The sequence below is a fragment of the Betta splendens genome, chromosome 5, assembly GCF_900634795.4.
Source record: "Betta splendens chromosome 5, fBetSpl5.4, whole genome shotgun sequence".
NCBI classification, from domain to species: domain Eukaryota; kingdom Metazoa; phylum Chordata; class Actinopteri; order Anabantiformes; family Osphronemidae; genus Betta; species Betta splendens.
In genome coordinates this window covers 6,247,128-6,267,175 of record NC_040885.2, presented here as the reverse complement: position 1 = coordinate 6,267,175, position 20,048 = coordinate 6,247,128, and the positions used below count along the sequence as shown (strand labels likewise).

General features: G+C 38.5%; 1 protein-coding gene across 28 annotated transcripts in view; it reads left to right on the top strand.

Annotated features, from left to right (window-relative positions):
* Positions 1-19,090, top strand: part of nfasca (neurofascin homolog (chicken) a) — a 90,355-nt gene extending 71,265 nt beyond the window's left edge. For 9 of the 28 annotated variants that reach the window (XM_055508758.1, XM_055508761.1, XM_055508754.1 and 6 more), the window contains 9 exons: positions 875-901; positions 3,357-3,620; positions 4,201-4,323; positions 7,276-7,425; positions 8,164-8,292; positions 8,720-8,752; positions 9,159-9,228; positions 10,519-10,560; positions 14,571-19,090. In XM_055508758.1, the coding sequence (XP_055364733.1) occupies positions 875-901; positions 3,357-3,620; positions 4,201-4,323; positions 7,276-7,425; positions 8,164-8,292; positions 8,720-8,752; positions 9,159-9,228; positions 10,519-10,560; positions 14,571-14,799 (1,067 nt within the window). In that variant the 3' untranslated portion in view covers positions 14,800-19,090. The other 19 variants (XM_055508774.1, XM_055508773.1, XM_029151930.3 and 16 more) reach the window with 16 other exon arrangements.
* The last annotated feature ends 958 nt before the right edge of the window (positions 19,091-20,048 follow it).

Genomic DNA, 20,048 nt, shown 5'->3' with positions numbered 1-20,048 from the left:
CCACACACACTGCGTCCTACGACCTGTGTGCATTGGCATCCATCATGACGCTGAACATGGTGCAGATAGATTGTGGCATACAAAGGACTGTGCCCCGGCTGCTCTTTTAAAGCTTAGCCTCAAATGCAGCCCGTGTCCTTTAAACAAGAAAAGAAATGGCCAGAGCCTTGAAACATATATATTCTAAAACTTGTGAACCATTGTAAAAATGACATGTCTGCCAAAAACCGACAGTTAAGGCCAGAATTACTGTACTGAAAAGGAGAATGATACAGAACAGAACTTATCTCTAACCCTCACCACATCTGACTGACCCAGTGGAACATTTCCTCACGCTGGTTCCTTATACTAACTGAACCTTCACTGTGTGTCCTTTAGGAACTGTAATTTTCTTTCATTTGCTCTGCATGGGAACTAGTTTGATTCAATAGTAGCTCAAACCTACGTGTAGGAATAAGACAGACAGTGAAACAGGTTGTCACTGCTTAGGAAACACAGGCCTCTTTGTCAGGTTATTAGATGGAGAAAGACAGGACAGAGCTTGTCTTTCTTGGAGGGACTGTTCACACAGTGCACAGCCGACGTTACATTGGAATTACCAATGCAAATGTGCAAATGCTGACCTCAGCTTTTTAGATTCTGTTCATCTACAGTGTACTGGATGTGAACAAAGCTGTTTTTGTGCAGCCTACAAAACGTTAAAATCTGCTGCCCTTCTATGGATAGTGCAATATTGTTTGTTTCTCTATTACCAGTTCAGTTGTCGAAGCGGTAAGTGAGAGAACCTGTGGAACTAACTGCAGTCTACTGTGCAGTTCTTCTTTCTTACGCATTTCTCTTTTCTTCTGTCTTTTTTTATTGTTTCTGCTGGCAGAAAACTTTACTGATGCCACAGGTCTAGGTAATGGGAAATGAGAAGTGCTGTGTCTGCTTGTTACCTTCCCTGACCCATCCCCACCTACCCTGTCATGTCTGTCTCTATCTCCGTCCATCTAAACATGCAGCAGCCTCGCAGTCCTCCTTCATTTTCCCTCTGGATAGTCCAATAAACTGCAGTTGCACCAATTACTGCAGTTCATACACTAGACAAGAGAGAGAGCTGTTGCATTAGTTTTAACCTAAAATGATGGCTTCAGCACCTACAAATAGAAAGCACTACATATACTCTGTATTTAATGTCAGAACAAGCCAATGATCCCAAACAGTAAGTTAGCAGCATCATGGTTCCAGACAAACAAGGTTAATGTTTTAAAGTGAGCAGCCGATGACCAGACTTAAGTTCAATAGAGAACATCTAGTGTAATATAGAAAATACTGTCAAAACCAAGAATACAGTCGCCTCCAGGCACACACACACGTACACACAAATTTATAGGAAATCTGAATTGAGGGAGCTTCCAATCTAATGGTTACATAAAGATATAATAAATCTCTCCTTAAATTATGAAACTGAATTCTGATGAGTTGACGAGCATGGACAGTGGCATAAAAGGTCCAAAGTTCTAAATGACAACCAACCTGACTGTTTTTGCTGTTGGACTGAACTGCTGCATGTAGAGTTTTCCATTCTTTCTCCTCCACCTCTTCTCATCTCTGCTTGTCTGCTGCTCCGTGCCTTCTGGAATGGAATAGGACCACTCAATGGGCTGCTGAAGTTTCGTCTTCACATGTCATCACATGTTACTATGCAGCTCAATTATTTGCTTACATATAATAGCAGACTGTGTATTTCAGTCATTTCAGTTTTGTTTTTGGTTCTGCAGGGCACCCCACCCAGACAACTGCTGTACAATATTCCATGTAGCTCCTTGTCTTTTGTTTAAATTTTTTTCCACTCTCACAGAATTATAGCCTCTTCCTCTCAGGGGCAGGATACAAGAAACATCTGTAACTGATATACAGATATATATATATTTTTATTTTTTATATATATATATATTTTTTTGGATGTGGGGTGGAATGAGATGCACGTGCTTGCATCACAGTGTCCGTAGAAAACATTTTGATGACTAATGCCCCTTGTTGAGTGTGCTGTGGTGATTAAACAGGACATCAGTCGGCTTGCCCATTCACAACCCGGCTTTAAAATTTTGCTTCTGAGCATTTTCACGATCCATGTCACTCAAGCCATCTTCACCCATCAATTCCTTCACTGGCTCACTAGTACACACTTGGCCTGACAGGTAAGCTGACTTGAAGCCCTGGCCTGCTCTGACCTCTGATCTAACTGGGTTGTAATGTTGTAATCATAACCCTAATCTAACCTATCCTACCACAGACTGTAGTACATGGTTGATACAAACAAGAGTTTGTGGGTGTGCGGTTGTTGTATGAGCAGCCATTTGGGGTTAGAGGGGCTTTGGTAGAGGCACACGTCACTGACAGGAGAAGACCTCGACATCAAGGTACTGTACAGTGAGAGTGAGGTGTAAATTAGTGGAAGAGGAAGCAGTATTTCCCTTACAGAGGGCCATAAGATCACAAAGGAGAATAACATGAAGCTGGCCATTTCAATATTTAGTACACTAGCACTAGCACGGTATAATGCCTGAGTTTAATGACAATGCAGTGATGGAAAATTAAGAAAGACTTTAAGTCCAGATTTCTGCAAAGCTGTTGTGCTGCTACTAAAATGTTTTGGTATGAATTCTCCATGGTACAGAATCTCTAGAATATGGTATACCTGCCCTATATGGAGTAAACTATATAAGAAAAGAGATCAGTATACACTAGATGTACAACAGGACAAATATAGGACCTGTCAGTGTAGGTTTTAATGCAATAACAAGTAAAGAGACAGAGGACTGCATGAATGACATGTGGTCTGTGTTGCCAAGACCTCTGGTGGCTGGTATGAGCTATTTTATCTTTTTCACAAATTTGAATTTTTTAGCTGCATTGTGATGGGATGATGACTTTATCTATACTAGTATTTAGTAACACATGAAACCAGTAGAGTGGGCTTTAAAATCCTCAAGGAACACAATAAAACACAGTCATTTTGTGGCCTTTCTGAAACTACAAGTAAAATACAGTGAAGCAAGCCAACCCACTCCTCTGCAGTGTTTGACGGACTGATTCTAATGCCAGCCTTTGTCCTCTTGGTGGCAGTGGCATCCACAGATTTTACAGCCCAGTGATGGTGAAGTGTGTTTTAGTCCCAACAGAGGCTAAATGAAAAATGCCATATGAACTGTGTGATCTCTTACTGACTGATGAACTTCAGGTGTGGGATGTGCTTGGTGAGGAGAGCTGCTTGTGGGTGGATCATGGTCTCTGTCCTGTGTGTGACTGCCTGTTTGATGTTTGTTGCTTTGTGTTTAACCCTCTGCTCTCTCCCACCTCCTTCCTTGTAGTTGAGCTGACCAATGCCCCTGTGGCTTCAGCTTTCACTCCTACTCCTCCTCCTCTTGCTCCTCTTCCTCCTACTACAATTGCTCTTACAACTATTAGCACCTCAACTACTTCTTTTCCTTCAACTACAACAACTACTGCTACTACTATTAACGCGACCACCATCACTACTAGTACAACGACTACTACCACCACAACTGAGGCGACTACTACCACTACTCCACCTGTGCTGGTCACCACCAAGCGTGTCGATCAGAATGTGCTGGGTACATCTTGCTCTCCCATTGTGGATTTTAGTATTTGTAGTATTTTTTAAATAAACAAATTACAGTTTAATTTATATCAAAACATGATTGTCTTCTCCCACCTGACGAAACAGGAAACTACATCTGTGCTGCATTCCAATAAGCTGTGCTGTACCTGCTTAACAAAAAGTGAGGGATTACTTCAGAATATTGGGATGCAGCTAGCGCATATCCTGGTCAGGAAGTGAGACTCAATACTTTTTCCTAATCCTAAAAGTACATTTTACTCTTTACTCTATTTAAATTGAGGCAAGTTTACCATTTTGTTTTTGGTGTTTTGGACCTAATAAATTTTGGATGTTTAAACCAGAAGTAAGCACTGTAATTAAGTAAACAACGATGAAAAAGAAAGTCATTGGTAATTCAAGCATTTACTTCTGACTTTGAGCTCAACATGATCAGAAGTAGTTCATTAGGAAAACATCTTTAGTGTTCGCACCTTGAGTTGGTCTAAACTGAGCCCTGTGTGTAATTGTTGTAATTGTAATGCACTCTCTGCCCCTGACCTTTAACCCCTTACCCTCAACCCTCCTTTGTGTAGTGTCCCCTGAGCGCGAGATCTGGAATCTGACGGTGGAGCCTAACAGTAACTACGCTAACGTCAGCTGGAGTCACAACTTCCCGGCCGGCAGCAGCGAGTTTGTGCTAGAGTTCACACTGGACAGTAAGAAACCAGATCAAGCCCAGCTTCAAGCGATTAAAACCTAACAGTAGCGACGAGATTATCAGCAAGTACTGTAGTGCAGTGGTCCCCAACCTCTTTGCGCAGTGTAAAAAAGGGCAAGGGATGAGACAAAAGAGGAGCCTACAACTACAGAGAAAAAAGAAAGCTGCATTGAGCAGACAGTACCAGGAGTCCTACTTGAAACATGGACTTATTGCGAAAGGTTGTTCCCACTCACCAAGCCCACTCTGCATAATATGCAGCGACCAGCTCTGACGAGGCAATCTAACTGCTTAGCCACTTACACACCAGGCATTCTACATGTCATGCTATGTTACAATGATGCTGCTACTAAAGCTGCATACACAGTGGATTCTCGTTTATTGTTACATTTAGAAAGAAAATGTTTCAATGCCGGTTGTATAATTTATTTTGTTGTACATTTCTGCCACACAGTAAAGATTGAAAAAAAAATTGTGTGACATTAAACTTGTACGTGGCACAAAAAAGTTTGGGGACCGCTGCTTTAGTGGATAATAGGAGGCATTATATAAGAAAGTAGGCAAAATCATTTCAGAATTGATTTTTAATGAGCAGGGGGTCAAGTGGCAGCGTTAGGTGATCACAACTTTTTTCATTGTTATTTGCTGTATGGAACGTTTTTGAGCTTACTGCTGTTTCCATGTTTTGCGGCTCATGTTTCTCTAACCAAAAATCCACACAAAAATGCAATTTCTGGCTAAACTATGTTTCTCTTCAGTAAAATTCTTTCATGAAAAATCTATATAATGGCCTTGCTAAAGATGGATCCAGTGTCTTTGTCTGTAAATAATTCATGTTGTTTTGCTAGCACTTCAGTTACCCCTCAGTAGAAGGTTCCATTAAATTCCTTGCTTCCTTGTATATCTTGCTCATCGCAGAAACAAGTTTAGATTTTAGACAGGACAAAGTGCTGGTGAAAATGTTTGCGGTGTTTGAAAAAACAAGGCTAAAACACAGGAAACAGCATAAAACAAAGCAAACACAAGCATGGGGTAAAAAGATAATTTTGGCCTAAAATTAACAAAACAACAGGCGATATACTGTATCATTCTAGTGGAATAGGCCTCAGTTGTCGCAGCAGCTGCTGCGACAACTGAGGCCTATCTTTTTTGTTTGAGGGTTAGTAAGCCTGTACATACCACAGTTGTTTGTGCTTGTCGATCCGTTTTTCTTTATTGGCTGTTAAATGTTAGACAATGTTGTCTTGATGCTATACTAAGCTCCTGTGTAGAGCGCCGTGACACTGCCTGGCTTTGAATGGCTTTTGTTGGACCTGCTTGTGAATGAGCCGTTTGCTGTTTGAATGTGTTTTTGGGGCATCCACTCTTTCATAATCACATGCTTTCACTTTGGATTAGATGTGACTTCTGAAGCCGGGTTTTCTAAAACACATTCTCTCTCCATTTCCAGAATCCTATATACTAGTTGAGTGTGACTGTAGACTTGTTTGTTATGCCTTTTTACTAATTCAATTGTCTCTGATTCTTTATAATAGATGGAATAAAGGGAGAATGTAGTTTCTCTTTTTTCTTTATGATGTGACTAAATGTAAATAGGAGAAGGAGAGGGGGTGGATGAGACTGATCTAATGGTCTCCACCCACCACCACCATCCAGCTGTTCTCTAAGCCCATACCTGAAAGCTATGGTCAAAGAGGCGCTGATTGTCCTCCACGTCCCATAATTATCCCTCCACCCCCCCGTCTTCCTGATTATAAATCAGAAGCCTCCTCATATCTGTATGAGGAGCAATTTATTGTGAGTGGCTTGGGTGTAGGAACCTTGGAATATCTAAATTAGAAAAGGGTAGGAAAGAGAATTTGTAAAAAGGAATGAAAGACTGTGTGGGCATTAATTATTGAATTGTGAAATTAGTTTGATGTCTTTGAAGGACACAAGCGTCTAGTTTTGGCAAATCTTCTCTGGTTATTATATAAATACTTGCACATATACGCTTATAGATTTATAGAACTTATATATATTCTCTGCCTGACACGTGCCAATGATTTGACCCTTCTCAAACAGACTAAAGACCACGGGATATGTCTTTCTATATGGTCATTTAAGAAATAAAAAGCAACTTATTGCACCAGTTGGGGTTCAATAACTTGTTGCCAGGCAGTGTATGTTTTGTACTGCAGTTATTCAGAACATGCATTGTGCTGTATGTGTTGGCGACACAAGCTAAAAATCTGCAAATAGTGTATATTATTACTATTACTGTACAGTCTGCTATAGCCACACTTCACTGCCTTTGTCTAAGGGACTGGCATGTCTTCCCTTGTTTGGGCTGGTTTTCATAGAGTAGCATGGCTTCCAAATAAGTTTTGTTGGACTGACATCCACATTACCAAATGGTTGATAGCATGGTGCATGATGTCACCACTATGTGCCTTCTCCCTTCACTTCCACCTCAGAGTCATGCCCATAGCTCAGCCTTGTTATGACTGATGCATCTTTCCACTGGAAAGACGCAAGTTGTTTGCTGTTTTTTCCTGATCTTGCAGAGATAAGCATGGGCCTGTGAGTGATTGAGAAGCAGCAATGCTTTGCACATTAGCCCCTGATGTTATGTTATGGCCAGAATGATGAAAAGAAGCTAAAGACATAGTTGATTAATGTTTGAATAATAATAATATTACAATATTGTGTTTCACGGTATCATTTCCCCCGATTCTTGACACAAATTTTGATATTGAGGGGCTTTTGTAGTTTTAAGAGGTGACCAATTTCTTATTGTAGAATTGGGCACTGCATTGTTATTTGTCTCAATTTACTTCAACAACCCTGCTTTTGCTCACTAACAGTCTAGCTGCAAAGCATCTTGATGCTGTGATATTTGTCAGCTATTACTCTGGAACGAAGGCCACACCCCCTAGATCATGTTTGGCCCCTTTCTCGTTTCTCCAAGGCGACAAGACGTTGAAAGTTGTACCAGTGAAACAGCAGCCTCCGATTACGGTGGCCGATCTGATCGCAGGTGCCAAGTACCAACTGAGGGTTTACTCCCATGAGCTCAACAGCGTCAGCAGCAAAAATGTCACCTTTAAGACCAAACCAGGTGAGACCACACCTGGCTGTGTGGAATGGGCTTCCAGCCAGGTGGGCTACTCTGGGTGCAAGTCGTATCAGCCGTTACTTGCTCTTCTCTTGGCTTGGCTTTTAGTGGCATGCCTGTTCTTCCAAAGGTTTCCTCAAGGCAACAACGCTTTTTGCATTCGGACACCATCAGACCTACTGTACAGTGCACTTGGTTGTCATAAGCAGCATCTGCAGCATTATCCCTTGGTGGTACTTTATTGTATGTGTAAAACATTATAAGTAATAGTAGCTGCATTCGGTAAAGTGTAGTCAGACATCATCCTAATCCTCTTACAGTATGTAATGTGGAGCTTTGAATTGAATGTCTGCATTTAAGTGGAATTTGAGAGATAGTTGCAAACTGTTGAAACTGTGTCATTTAATGTCATAATAAAACCTTTGATGTTTTCTAAAAGCAAAAATTCATTTCACAACTTGGACTTTGCTCTCTGTTCCTTGTCTTTGTGTTTAAAAGTCACACACTGTGTCATGGCAAACACCTAATGTTTTTGATGGAACCTTTTTTACACAATGATATTTCATCAGCTTTGGGAAATAAGATGTTCGTTTTGGGTTGTTTACTGCTGCTGATCACTGTGGGACATGAACTGGTGTCATTCCGGTGTATTACTGTAGCTCTAATGCATTATGGTCCACTAAAACATTCAGTGTTCTCTCTTTGTTCCTCCTACTTCTGCCCCACCCTGTGTGTCTCCAGCCTACATAGACCAAGTGGACATAGCAACACAGGGATGGTTCATTGGCTTGATGTGTGCCATAGCCCTCATCATACTGATCCTGCTCATCGTCTGCTTCATCAAGAGGAGCCGAGGAGGCAAATATCCAGGTAAAAAATGTGGTGTTAGCTGTTGTGTCACAGCAACCAGGAATAAAGTGTCCCACTGTATGCGGCAAACTGTTCTGAAATCTTGTGTCCTCAGCTGCACAGCACAAAGTCAGACTTCTGGTTGTCACAACCACAGCAATTTGAAAGAATTTGAATTTGAATGCTGTAAATGATGACTAACAATTAGCAAACAGGTAGAAAACAGGGAGTGATTTAATCACAACAGATGATGTTAGTATCATGTGTAGGATACTTTATCATGCTCCAATATGTTTCAAAACTTCAAAAGAGTAATACTGTATGCATTAAATACGGCAAGAACATTCTTCTCTTGTTTCAATGTTAGCATTGTTTGCTACACTTTGTGATAAAGTACTGGTTTAGAACAACAGCCATGTTAATGTTTTACAGTGTCTATAATGTCTAGGTGGTGGGCTCACTGGCTTGGCAAAATATCTAGGTAGGTGTAAAGGTTCATAACCAACTCCAGTGGAGTCAAATAAACATCTTAACAGACAGAGCTAACAGAAGACTAATGAGATGTGTCTCCAGTAATAACTAAAGCACTGGCATCCAAAACCAGATGTTACACTACTTCTACTAAAACAACTTGAGTTTGAAACACATTAATTACAAAGGCAGAAGATCAAAATAAAAAAAAATCTATATTAATAAGTGGGTTGATGTTTTACCTTGGCAGCATCTGAATTAGTTTGTTCTTTTATTATAGCAAACGTCATATAGGTTTTGTCATTACTTTACATTCGTCATTTGACAGTGTTATAAGTTTGATAAAAGTAGTCTGCAGACACGTGTCAACTTAGAGCAACATACCAAACATTTTATTCTTGATTTTCCCTCTTCAGTGCGTGATAAAAAAGATCTCCCCTTGGACCCAGTGGATCATAAAGACCAGGATGGATCCTTTGATTACCAGTAAGTATATTTTACACACACACACACACACACACACACACACACACACACACACACACACACACACACACACACACACACACACACACACAGAAAATTAGAATTAGAAATTTGAAAATTCATTATTAATATTGTTTGAGGAATAAGCCTAAAACTTTTAAATAATGCATGAATGTCACAGACTAAGTAGCTGGCCGTTTACTGTTGTGCAGTGGTACAGTTTGTATGATATACTGAATGGACATTAATGATAAGTATTTGGACAATAGCTAAACGGTTTTTACCTGTATTGACAACAACCAGATATCATATTTTTGACAGTAGTAACTGTCTGACATCTGAAAGCAAAGAACATGGCCAGTTTCCTTCCTGCTGTTGCTTTACTGTTGCTTTACTGCAGGGGCGTTCTATTGCTGTTTGTTTGTATTGTGACTCTTTGTGTCTGTCAGCCTTTAGCTTCTTTCACATGCACTAAAATCTCTTTGGACCTTGTATTTGTAGCTCCAGTTAAACAACTGCCAAGTTTCAAGTATGAGTTTCAGACATTTTATCGGATTCATTTATTGTGAAGTAATAGGAGATTGGTCCAAATACAAACATGCAGGTGCTTGAAAGGCTGTAACACCCAAATTGTAGATGATTACATTTTGATTATCCCATTGTTTTATGCAATGTCAGGATAAACAGTTTATTTAGTGACTTTAGTGACTGTGTTGTAAAGTGACCTATCTTTTACTCCTTCTAGGTCCCACCGATCCAGAACCTTTTTCTCTAACATGCTGAATTTACTGTAACTTGTTTTTTTGTTCTAACTTAGACTTGTGAAAGCTGTGCTACCCTGAGTTATTGACACTGTACAGTGAAATGGACTAAACATTCTACTGATCAAAAGACAGAAGTAAATACTTACATATTAATACAGTAATCATTTTATAACACAGGTGTAAAGATTCTGAAACTGTAAACTGGTTACAAGAGCATAAGAATAACTGAGGTGAGAGCAAAATTTACTAACATGGGAGCTGTTCAGCCTAATCCTGTGTGACTCATCCATCTCGACTGTGGGAGTTTTGTTTATTAATCAACATATAATTAATTCTTAAGCTCTTTGAGTGAGGGTCAGTGCCTTAATGATTTGGAAGCAGGCTTCCTCTCTAGTTCATTGAATCCAGTCAGCTTTGTGTGTTTGTCTGTATGTGTCATGTGGAGCTTCTCTCCTCCTTCTTGGCTCTATGCCTTCTCTGTCTTCCCCGTTACCTTACGTGTCATCCCTCTCTCTCCCCTACGCTGAAATGGGTCGTCTGTCCCTGACAGGAACGAAAATGAGAACAGGTACTTTGGTTTCAGCATGGCATCTCTCTTGGCCTGCGCATGTCAAGGGGGGAATGCAGGTTTCCTCTGGGGAGTGGGGGTTGGGGGGCACTGGCTAGCTTGTATGGGGAGCCTACAGGACAATCAGCCTGCATTGTTTGTTCTTTGTAAAGTGTGCAAAGAGCGATTTTTGATGTCTAGGCAGCCTGCTTTAGCTTTTAAAGCATTATTTAAACAGTGTGATAGTCAGAGAGTAACTGACATCATACTGTAACTGTACTGTCTACTTTATGATTAACAGAGAGAAGGACAGTGTCCAGTTGAATGGGAGGTTCTGGTTTCTAATGGGTGTCTGGGGTCATACAATGGTTGAGAGTTGGGCAGCACAACATTTGGTATGCTCAGGCATGTCGGTACTAATCCTGGCAAACTCACTGTGCTGAAACCCTTTGGGGAAGCTCACACACAGCGATCAGCTGCCCCTAAAACCACACTTTTATTGCATGAATGACTCAACAGAAATAAATGGAGTTGACTGAGGATCCATGTACAGTAGATTCATTCATCAACTGTACAGCCAGTTCTTATAGCTTCAGTTTCTTATGCTAAGCTAACACAAGCTTAACCTTCCAATGAGGTGCGTATAAAATCCTTCTTCCCTATTCCTTTAAAAACGCAGACAGTGTTGACATTTAAATTCTTTTTTTGCATTTGTCTTGCACTGAGCCTGCGTTGACAAACCACTGCAGTTAAATATTAACTTCCTTCATGATGAATAGAACAAGCCCACCTGTGAATTAACTTTGAACTTTGAACTAAAACAAAGTAAGGTTTATATGAATTACTTATGATATGAAAATTCTAAAGCTAGGTACACACACGCACACAATACAGTGGTGTTGCAACTAGGAGTGAATAAATATATAACAAAATTCATCCTTTAATGAAAATATTTCTTATTTATCAGTAATTATGTCGTAAATGTTTTTTTCTGTGTTAACATAAATGTTTTAATATTACTCATTCCATACTGATGTTGTTAAACGTTTTCTGTTTTTTTTTTTGATTTAATTTTGTCATTAATCATTGTTTGAGTCTATATATTGTATATAGGCACTAAAAGATGTTTTCATCTTTTAGTGCGTATATATAGACTTAATTTCCTTGATATTTGGACCATGTCCAATCCTAGCCTGTTAAAAGTGTCAATTGTTTCGCTGGTTTGCTTTTTTTCTCATGCTCTATTGTTTTTAATGCATTGTCACACAGATCTTCATCCATTTTTATTAACACGTATGATTTGTAAACTGTCTCACTTGATGTGTTTGGGTACTAAAGCTTAGACCAGAGGACAGCGAGCCTGCAGGAAGATGTTGCATTCCTCAACTGCATTTTCTTGTGTTATGTTAATGATTTAATATAAAACAAGAAAGCTAATCCACAGCTTTTCTGTGTGCATGTTCAAGTCCTCTTTTTCCTAAACCAGGTTTTATGAACATGAAAGGAAGGAAGTTTTCATGGTTTTGATCTTATAACAGATCTTCCTGTAGCATGTACTGTATGCAGAAGTATTATTATAAGAATACTTATTATTAATAAGTATTCTTATAATAATATTATTCTACAAATCATCAAGTCATTTAGGTTGACATTATATGAGTTTAAGAATTTGATCAGGATAAAATATTATAGTGAGTCAAATATGTTAACTGAACATGAAAAACAGACCTGTTCAGTATACATGTAAACAATCTGTCTACATCTACATTAACCCTCATGCCATCTTCCAAAAATCTCCTTTTCGCCGCCTTTGTGGCCTTTTTTAATATAATTTTTTTTAATGCTTTTTGTTTTGTAAACCACTTAAACAATTTCAGACCTGTTCAAAGCTACCAAGCGTTTACATTTTTTTCAGGATTTTAACCCTTCAAATGCCAGTTTTCCTATGTGAAGTACTGGTTATTTTTCATCAAAAAAACACAAAACTCAAGTTTTTTCCATAAACTAAATAATAGAAGGACAGGTTTTGGTGGTGAATAAAGTCTATCATATGTCAAAGATACATATTAAAACTGGTTTGATTGCATTAGTATGTTTTATGTAGTGCCAGATACTCCCTCTGGAGATCTTTGTGGCCCAAAATGCCCCATAGGCCAGCAGGCACATCAACGTTGAATCATACTTGAATCATAGTTGAATCAGCGTCATATTATGGTTGAATGACCATTGGATTATGCATTGATTTTGAAAGGTGAATCAACGGTGATGGGCAACATTGATTCGGCGTTGATCAAGCGTCACAAAAACAACTGACAATATTTCAACGATAATTTAAAAGTATTCTGTTAACCTCTTTAAAACAATCAGCATTCAACATTGTTTCAATGTTGCATCAATGTCACAACAATAACTGACATTATTACAAACAAATTTTAACATTGAAGGTCGGTTGTGTACCTGCTTCAATGTAAACCACGTCTTTTAATCTCCCTGCCATTCCACTATAAAACCATGTGTGTGTGTGTGTGTGTGTGTGTGTGTGTGTGTTTTAGGGCCCCCTGCTAGTCACACACCTTCATAATAACTGGCAAAAGAATTTCATGCATTAGCCTACACACAGTGTTGAAATACAGTCACATTTTTAAATATCATAATATCAATATATCTACTTTGAAATGCTAACATCACAGAATGCATGGTTTTATTGTGGAATGGATGGGAGATTTAAAAAGAAAACACGGTTTACATTGTCTATGTCTATGTCTAAGTCTATGGGACATTTTTGGCCACGAAGGTCAGTGCGCAGCCCTGCTGCAGGACGCTTCGAAGGCCTCCAGAGGGAGTATCTGGCTCTACACAAAAAATACTAATGCAATCAAACCAATTTTGGTGTTAATCTTTGACATATCCAAGACTCTAATCACCATCAAACCTCACCCTCCTAATATTTAGTTTATGGAAAAAAAAATTGTTATTGTGTTTTTTTGATAAAAAAGTAAGCTGTACTTCACATAGCGAAACTTAGGAAGGCATTTGAAGGGTAAAATCATGAAAAAACTAAAAAGCTTGGTAGTTTTAGGCAGGTCTAAAGCTGTTTAAATGATTTACAAAGAAAAAAGCAAAAACAATATTAATGTACAGTATGATGATAATATAGCCAAATATTGCCATATATAATATTGCCAAAAAAGGCCCACTAAGGTCATGTAACACAGCCAAAATGATCAGCAACACCAAGAATGTACAAAAATGACCGAAGACAGCATCAGGGTTAACCATTTATAAAAATAGATTAAACTGTATTTATTATTTTTTTCCATTCTGGTCATGATGGCAACAGAATCTCAGAACAAAAATAATAATACTAAGTAAGTAAGTATGTACCGTAACTTCCAAACTATAAGCTACTTTTTCATTTCAATCTATTTTTATAGATTTATAGATTTCAAGATTTACTTTATGACTGAGTAATATTGAAATAATGAATTATGAACCCAATCATACTACTCTGTATTACATACTTTTTAAAAAATTTTTTAGAATACACTACAACTTTTTTGCGGGTCATCTGTGAGATGAACTAATGATGAAATTGAGAACACTGAAACGTGAAGTATAGGAAGTCTTTTTTGTGGGCAGTATATATAGAAGCCCCAGTGGTTTTTCACTTTACATGATAGCCAGAAACCTGAGGAAGTGCTTTATGATTCGACTGGTTGGGTCATTAAATTCCCCTATTATTTCCTCTCAAAGTGTGTGAATATTATACAGACTGTAAGACTCAAGAAAAGAAATCAAACAATAAAAAAATCTGTCAATTGAAATCAAAACTCTAAACTGATCTACTGTAGACAAAATAGCCTAAATTCAGCATTCTCACCAGTAAAATAGCTGAATTTAACAATATTTCTTTAACCATTTAATTTCCCCTTCTTTTGACTTGTGCTGCTGACAGGGATGACAGTTCCTGCTGATTCTGTGTAACTACACCCTGCTGCCATTTTAACTGTGCTATTTGTGTATCTTTGCAGCAGCGACGAGGACAACAAGCCACTGCAGGGCAGCCAGACTTCACTTGACGGCAATGTGAAGGAAAGTGATGACAGCTTGGTGGACTATGGTGAAGGTGGCGACGGCCAGTTCAATGAGGATGGTTCATTCATTGGCCAGTACACGGTTAAAAAAGATAAGGATGAGACAGAGGGCAACGAGAGCTCAGAGGCCACCTCACCCGTCAACGCCATCTACTCGCTGGCATAGCCTTGTTGCAGCATGTGAGGAAGTCATTGGCATCTTCTGGGTTGCGGACATGAGGCCAGTGCAACACACACCAGATACAGTACAACACACACATCAATCTATGAGCATAAGATACATAAAACACATAATGATTGCAGCGGGGCCTGTCCGGAGACTGTGTAGGAATAAGACAGGTAGTGGAATAAGACCACAAACCATTCCAGCTCCAAGAACAGCCCATTGGAAGTGATGTTTGGACAAAGCGGACAGTTCTTGTTTTCCTCCGTGCTCTACCTGCCCTTTGTCCACACAGACTTGAAGTGTGCCTTGAGGGCAGCACTTGGCATTTGGAGGCATCAACAAGTGTTCTTTCGAGTTTTTTCGTTGGTTTGTTTCTGCTCTGAACAGTTTCTGTGTCCTTGCTCTACTTCTTGATTCCGCCGCATACATATATTTCTGTAGCATCCCAATAGAGAACACACAAAAGCTACACACACAACCTGCACCCCTCCTGCAACATATCAGCTTCTAACCATCAGTTTCAACAGGATGCTGGCAGATATGTTTATCATATTGATATTTACACAATGAAAGATTTTAGTTTTTCCACGACTGGTAGATGAGCTATTGAATATTAATAAATGCTGTATACAGCGTTGGCACGCAGTTTAGTGCCCTGCAGAACTATGCACTATCATGTCCACCATACCATTTGGGCTTTAATCTGGTTAGTAAAAGTACACATTTTGGTTCTCGCTTAACCACTGAAAGGCTTGAAATCCCTTTGCCTTGTAAAACATTGTAGACATATTTTTCTTCACACTAATCCATTGTCATAGTTTAAATGTTAAGATGTGTCAAATGGCCACAGTAAGAAAAGCCATTTTTGCCACTAGCAGCAACAGCCGCTGCAGTGGAATTTTTAAAAGCTAACAAATAATGTTTTGGAGCATGGTAGTATCTGAGGCAGTAGAACGGAATGTTAGTCTTAAGAAACAACAGTAGACGACAACCCAGTGAAATCCCTAGTTAGCATGTAGGCCAGCGCTGAACCCACCAGAACTCTGGGAGTTTTTATCCAGCAGTCCAAAAAGCTCCTAATTTGTTTTTTAACTTCTGAGATGTGTTATGCCTATGTTGTCTCCGATGGTACCTGAATGCAGCATGAGAACCTGGAATCCTTAAGGTGTGTTCAGACTACATTTTCACTTGCCACTCTTCATACAACTTTAAACACTGACTTTTATTACAGTAAGTTTTAATTCTTTACAGCCAGTGTCCGGGTGTTGGCTAGGAGATAGATGTATTTATTTTCTTTCCTGTCTCAAGTAGCTTTTTCTCTCAAACTTGTTACTTGTTTCTTTATAGTCTGTACCTTACACCTCTCATTTTCTCCAATTTGTGTAAACTCAATTATTGTACTAATCGTCATAAAAAAAGAAAATATCAAATATTGAATAATTTGACAACAGTTATAGCATGAAGACATTTAAATCACAGCCACCTTTGAAATGGTACGCATCAGCGTAGTTCTTAGTTTGGGCAGAGGAAGAAATAAAAATGAAATAGTATGAGTGAGCGCTGAGTATTTTACTTGTCCAATAACTACTGTAGGTTTGATATGTAATCATTCTCTGATCATTCTCTGATTCTCTGATCTCTGACTGATCTCTGTATTAAAATCAGTGCAACTGTATGTGTTCACTGGTTTAACCTTAGCTACCTGCTACTAAACACCACTATATCAAGCCGTTCAAGTCAAATTTACATAGATCATAACTCTGGTTAGTGGCTGCAGTTGACTCTTTATTTTGAGATATTTATTTTATATTTTTATGACTATTTATTACGTTATGTGCATAGTATTAATATATTAGTTATATTATAATTGTTTAAACACTTACTTACTAAACACCTACTTATTTTGTCCTTTTACACCAGAAATTAGCCAAGACAGTGATGACTTCAGTGTCTCATCATGAGAGGTGTTAAACACCACAGAAAAATATTTTTGTAACCTCTGGCTTTTCTGCTGTAACCTAGGCAACAATGAAAAACAATTGTCATATATAAAAGGTTGTTATTATCTGTCCGTGTGCTGCTCTTCTCATACTCATGTTGTATTAATGTTTTTCTGTGTTGTTCTTCAGATTTATGTAATATAACAGAACCACCACATAAAATTATTATTGTTGCGTATCATTTATTTGTCATATTCCTTTATACATTGTCCTAAACCTCTATCTTTGTAAATATGTCATAGTTCATTTCCCCACAAATGCTTTATTTAATAAGGAATCAAAGAGTCACAAATCTGTAACCACAAAGCAAATGCGACAGGTGGATGTTTAGTTCTTCATGCACCTTTGTAATGTAAATTTGACTAACATTTGCAATCTGAGAAGATATCAAAAATAATCCATCACTCTATGTTCCCTTTGCTTTGACATTGTAATATATGGTACTGGCTGTGGCAAGTCTACCAATCAATTGTTTAATGAAGGTTTGGATTCGCTGTTGTGAAAGAGAAATAATTTAGATGTAAATAAGTGCTCCTGCAATATAATGTTTGTAGCATTTGTCGCACACTGCTAGTAGTCCTAAAAGAATTGCATTCACATGCTGAGTTATTGGAATATGCCATGATTCTCTCTGGATCTAGTCCTTATTCCCATATTTACTCTAATACTCCTATTGTTGTGTAGCCATTTCTCATTCAATGGTTACAGGTCAAGTCTCTTCACAAGTAAGACAGCTATGCCTCCTGCACAACATCAACAATAAGGCTGAATATTCTTTCCATATCTGTGTAACCACGAGGGTCCCTGAAATGCCAGTTGTGTGGATTTTGTGCGCTATAACCATGACAGATTTCTAAATTTTACCTTGTTTGTGACTGTTTTATAAATTCTAGAGGTGTCCATTTCTACCATTAGATGAAAAATGCAAGAGGAAAAAGTTAGTTATGATAAAATATGCAATTCTAATAAATAATAATAAAAGTAAATATGACAAAATTTAAAAATTGACTTAAATCAAATTCCAACTTTTTGTCATCTTATTATTTTCATAACAACATACTATCTGTTTTTGATTTTCCTTCTTAAGTAGTGGAAACTACACAATCTGAGGCTGATACTAGCTTGAACTTGAGCCCTTGAATTTTCAGCATAGGGACAAAGTTCAGTTAGTCAATCCACTTTGTAGTTTTAGCTACAAAGTGGATAGCTGAAGATATTGTCAGTGATTTTGGTTCACTTTTTTCCTGTACTTTTCTGGTGTCTGTGTACCCATTTCTGTTAGAATGGAATTGATCTGGAGCAACTGAACAGTGTCCTTATTCCAAAACTTATACTTAGACTTATTCCAAAAACTTGTTCTCAAAGCAAGTGGAGAACATTGTCTACAAAAGTGTGTTCTGGTAATCAGTGGAAAATGTGAAACAAAGTGGTCAGAAAAGTGATATCAGTATTGACACAGAACACGGATTAGATTAACGGTTCTGGCCTAGTATTGCTCATACCCTTCAAAACAAAGAAATGTCTCACTGTCAGTCATTGTGTCAACTAAAACTACTTTCAAACAGTCATGTTGGCTTTGTTTTCTGCACAATTTAAAGCAATATCTTCTCGGTTTTAATCAGCTACATCAGGTGATTTCTCTGATGCTTTTACAGTGTGTTGGCTATAACCACCGAGGACAGACATGTTAAAAAGCACGAGTCTGCTGTAGGAATGACAGCACTAAGCATCTTTTGTTTGGACTTTCAGTAGGTCAGAACCCCCACCGGACCTATTGGGAAGTGTTTATTTTAATTTAACATGTGGTTTCATGGCCTTCTGTTCCTTGTCTATCAAAGTGGGGGAGTAAACTGGCTCTGAAAAAAAGAAAAGAGAACTGAACCTGCTGATACACAATGCTTTCTTCTTGTGCATGCTGATTTAAGGTGTTGAGGTGAGTAGATCTCCTCAGCTGCCCTTTCATGGCAAATAAAAAGTCAATGCACAGTTCTACAGCTGTCTTCTTCTTCAAATTGCTGCAAAATTTAGACCGGTACACTGGTTTTTTTTTAAAACGATTCCATGCTGTTTGACTTTGTCTTTTTTTATATAAATTCTTATTTTCACGTCTTGCTTTCACCATGTATATTAGAGCAAAGTCTAGCTTCACCATGCAAAATAACAGCTTTTGTAAAAAAACACCTACTACTTAAAAAGGCATAAATATATTCACCATGTATGCGTGTATGATGAGATGTTGCAAATTCTGCTAGCGACGCCTTCTTTATAGTAAAGCTATGTTCTTTTCTCTACCTCCTGACTCTGGGTCTCTGTTCATCTCTTGGCTTTTGGTTTTTCTAATGCAGCATTTTGTTGTCATTTCAAAGTCTCCACAATACAATTGTTGTGATCATCAGTACCAAACAGGTCATGTGTCTACTTTTCCCCCATCATTCAATGTTTTAAATCTTTTTTTATATTACTAGTCTCTATTTACAGTACTTATGCTGTATAAAGATGAAGCCACTGACCAACACACATTTCTCGGTGCATTTAAAACGTACACCCATCTTGTATGACATCTAACACCTACTGCTTTTCAGGACAGTCATTGCACAGTCATTATAATGTCTGTAGGTGGTGCTCAGCTTTCAGTTAGAACATGCTGTGCATTCACACTGCATATTGATGTTATAATTTACATTAAATACATAAAATTAATAAAAATATCAAAATAATCATTTTATTAATTAATTCAAATTATCCGAACCTGACCTGACCTGATGGAGTGACACACGTTGCTCGGCTCTGTTAGTTTTGTCAAAAAATCAAACTAAACCTTGTTCTGTGACAGAGAACTCCTGTATTTATAAGAAACTGTGATGCCTATCACACAAAAGCGCTCGGCCGTAAACAGCTGGAAGCAAAGTTGCCAAACTGGAATGAAGTTGAAGTCTTGAATCTACTACAAATTGCCGTCACTCAGCAGGTGACAAGTAGCCAGGTCTGAGCCGACATTGGTCCTGCCTGACCCTGGACACACGACAATCATCAAAGTGACCACAAGGTACAAGCGCTTTGTTTTTACATGATGATTCTGTGTTTAGTTTAGGCCAGTGTGGGCAAATGTTGGTAAGATTGGAAAATCGGGCATTTGCCTGTTTTTTTTTCCAGTTTCCAGATTAGATAGGGAGGAAAAGAAGATGGCGCAGAGATAGAGTTAAGCACCGGGAAAGGAAATGGAGGTATAAGCCATACGTACCATCCGTT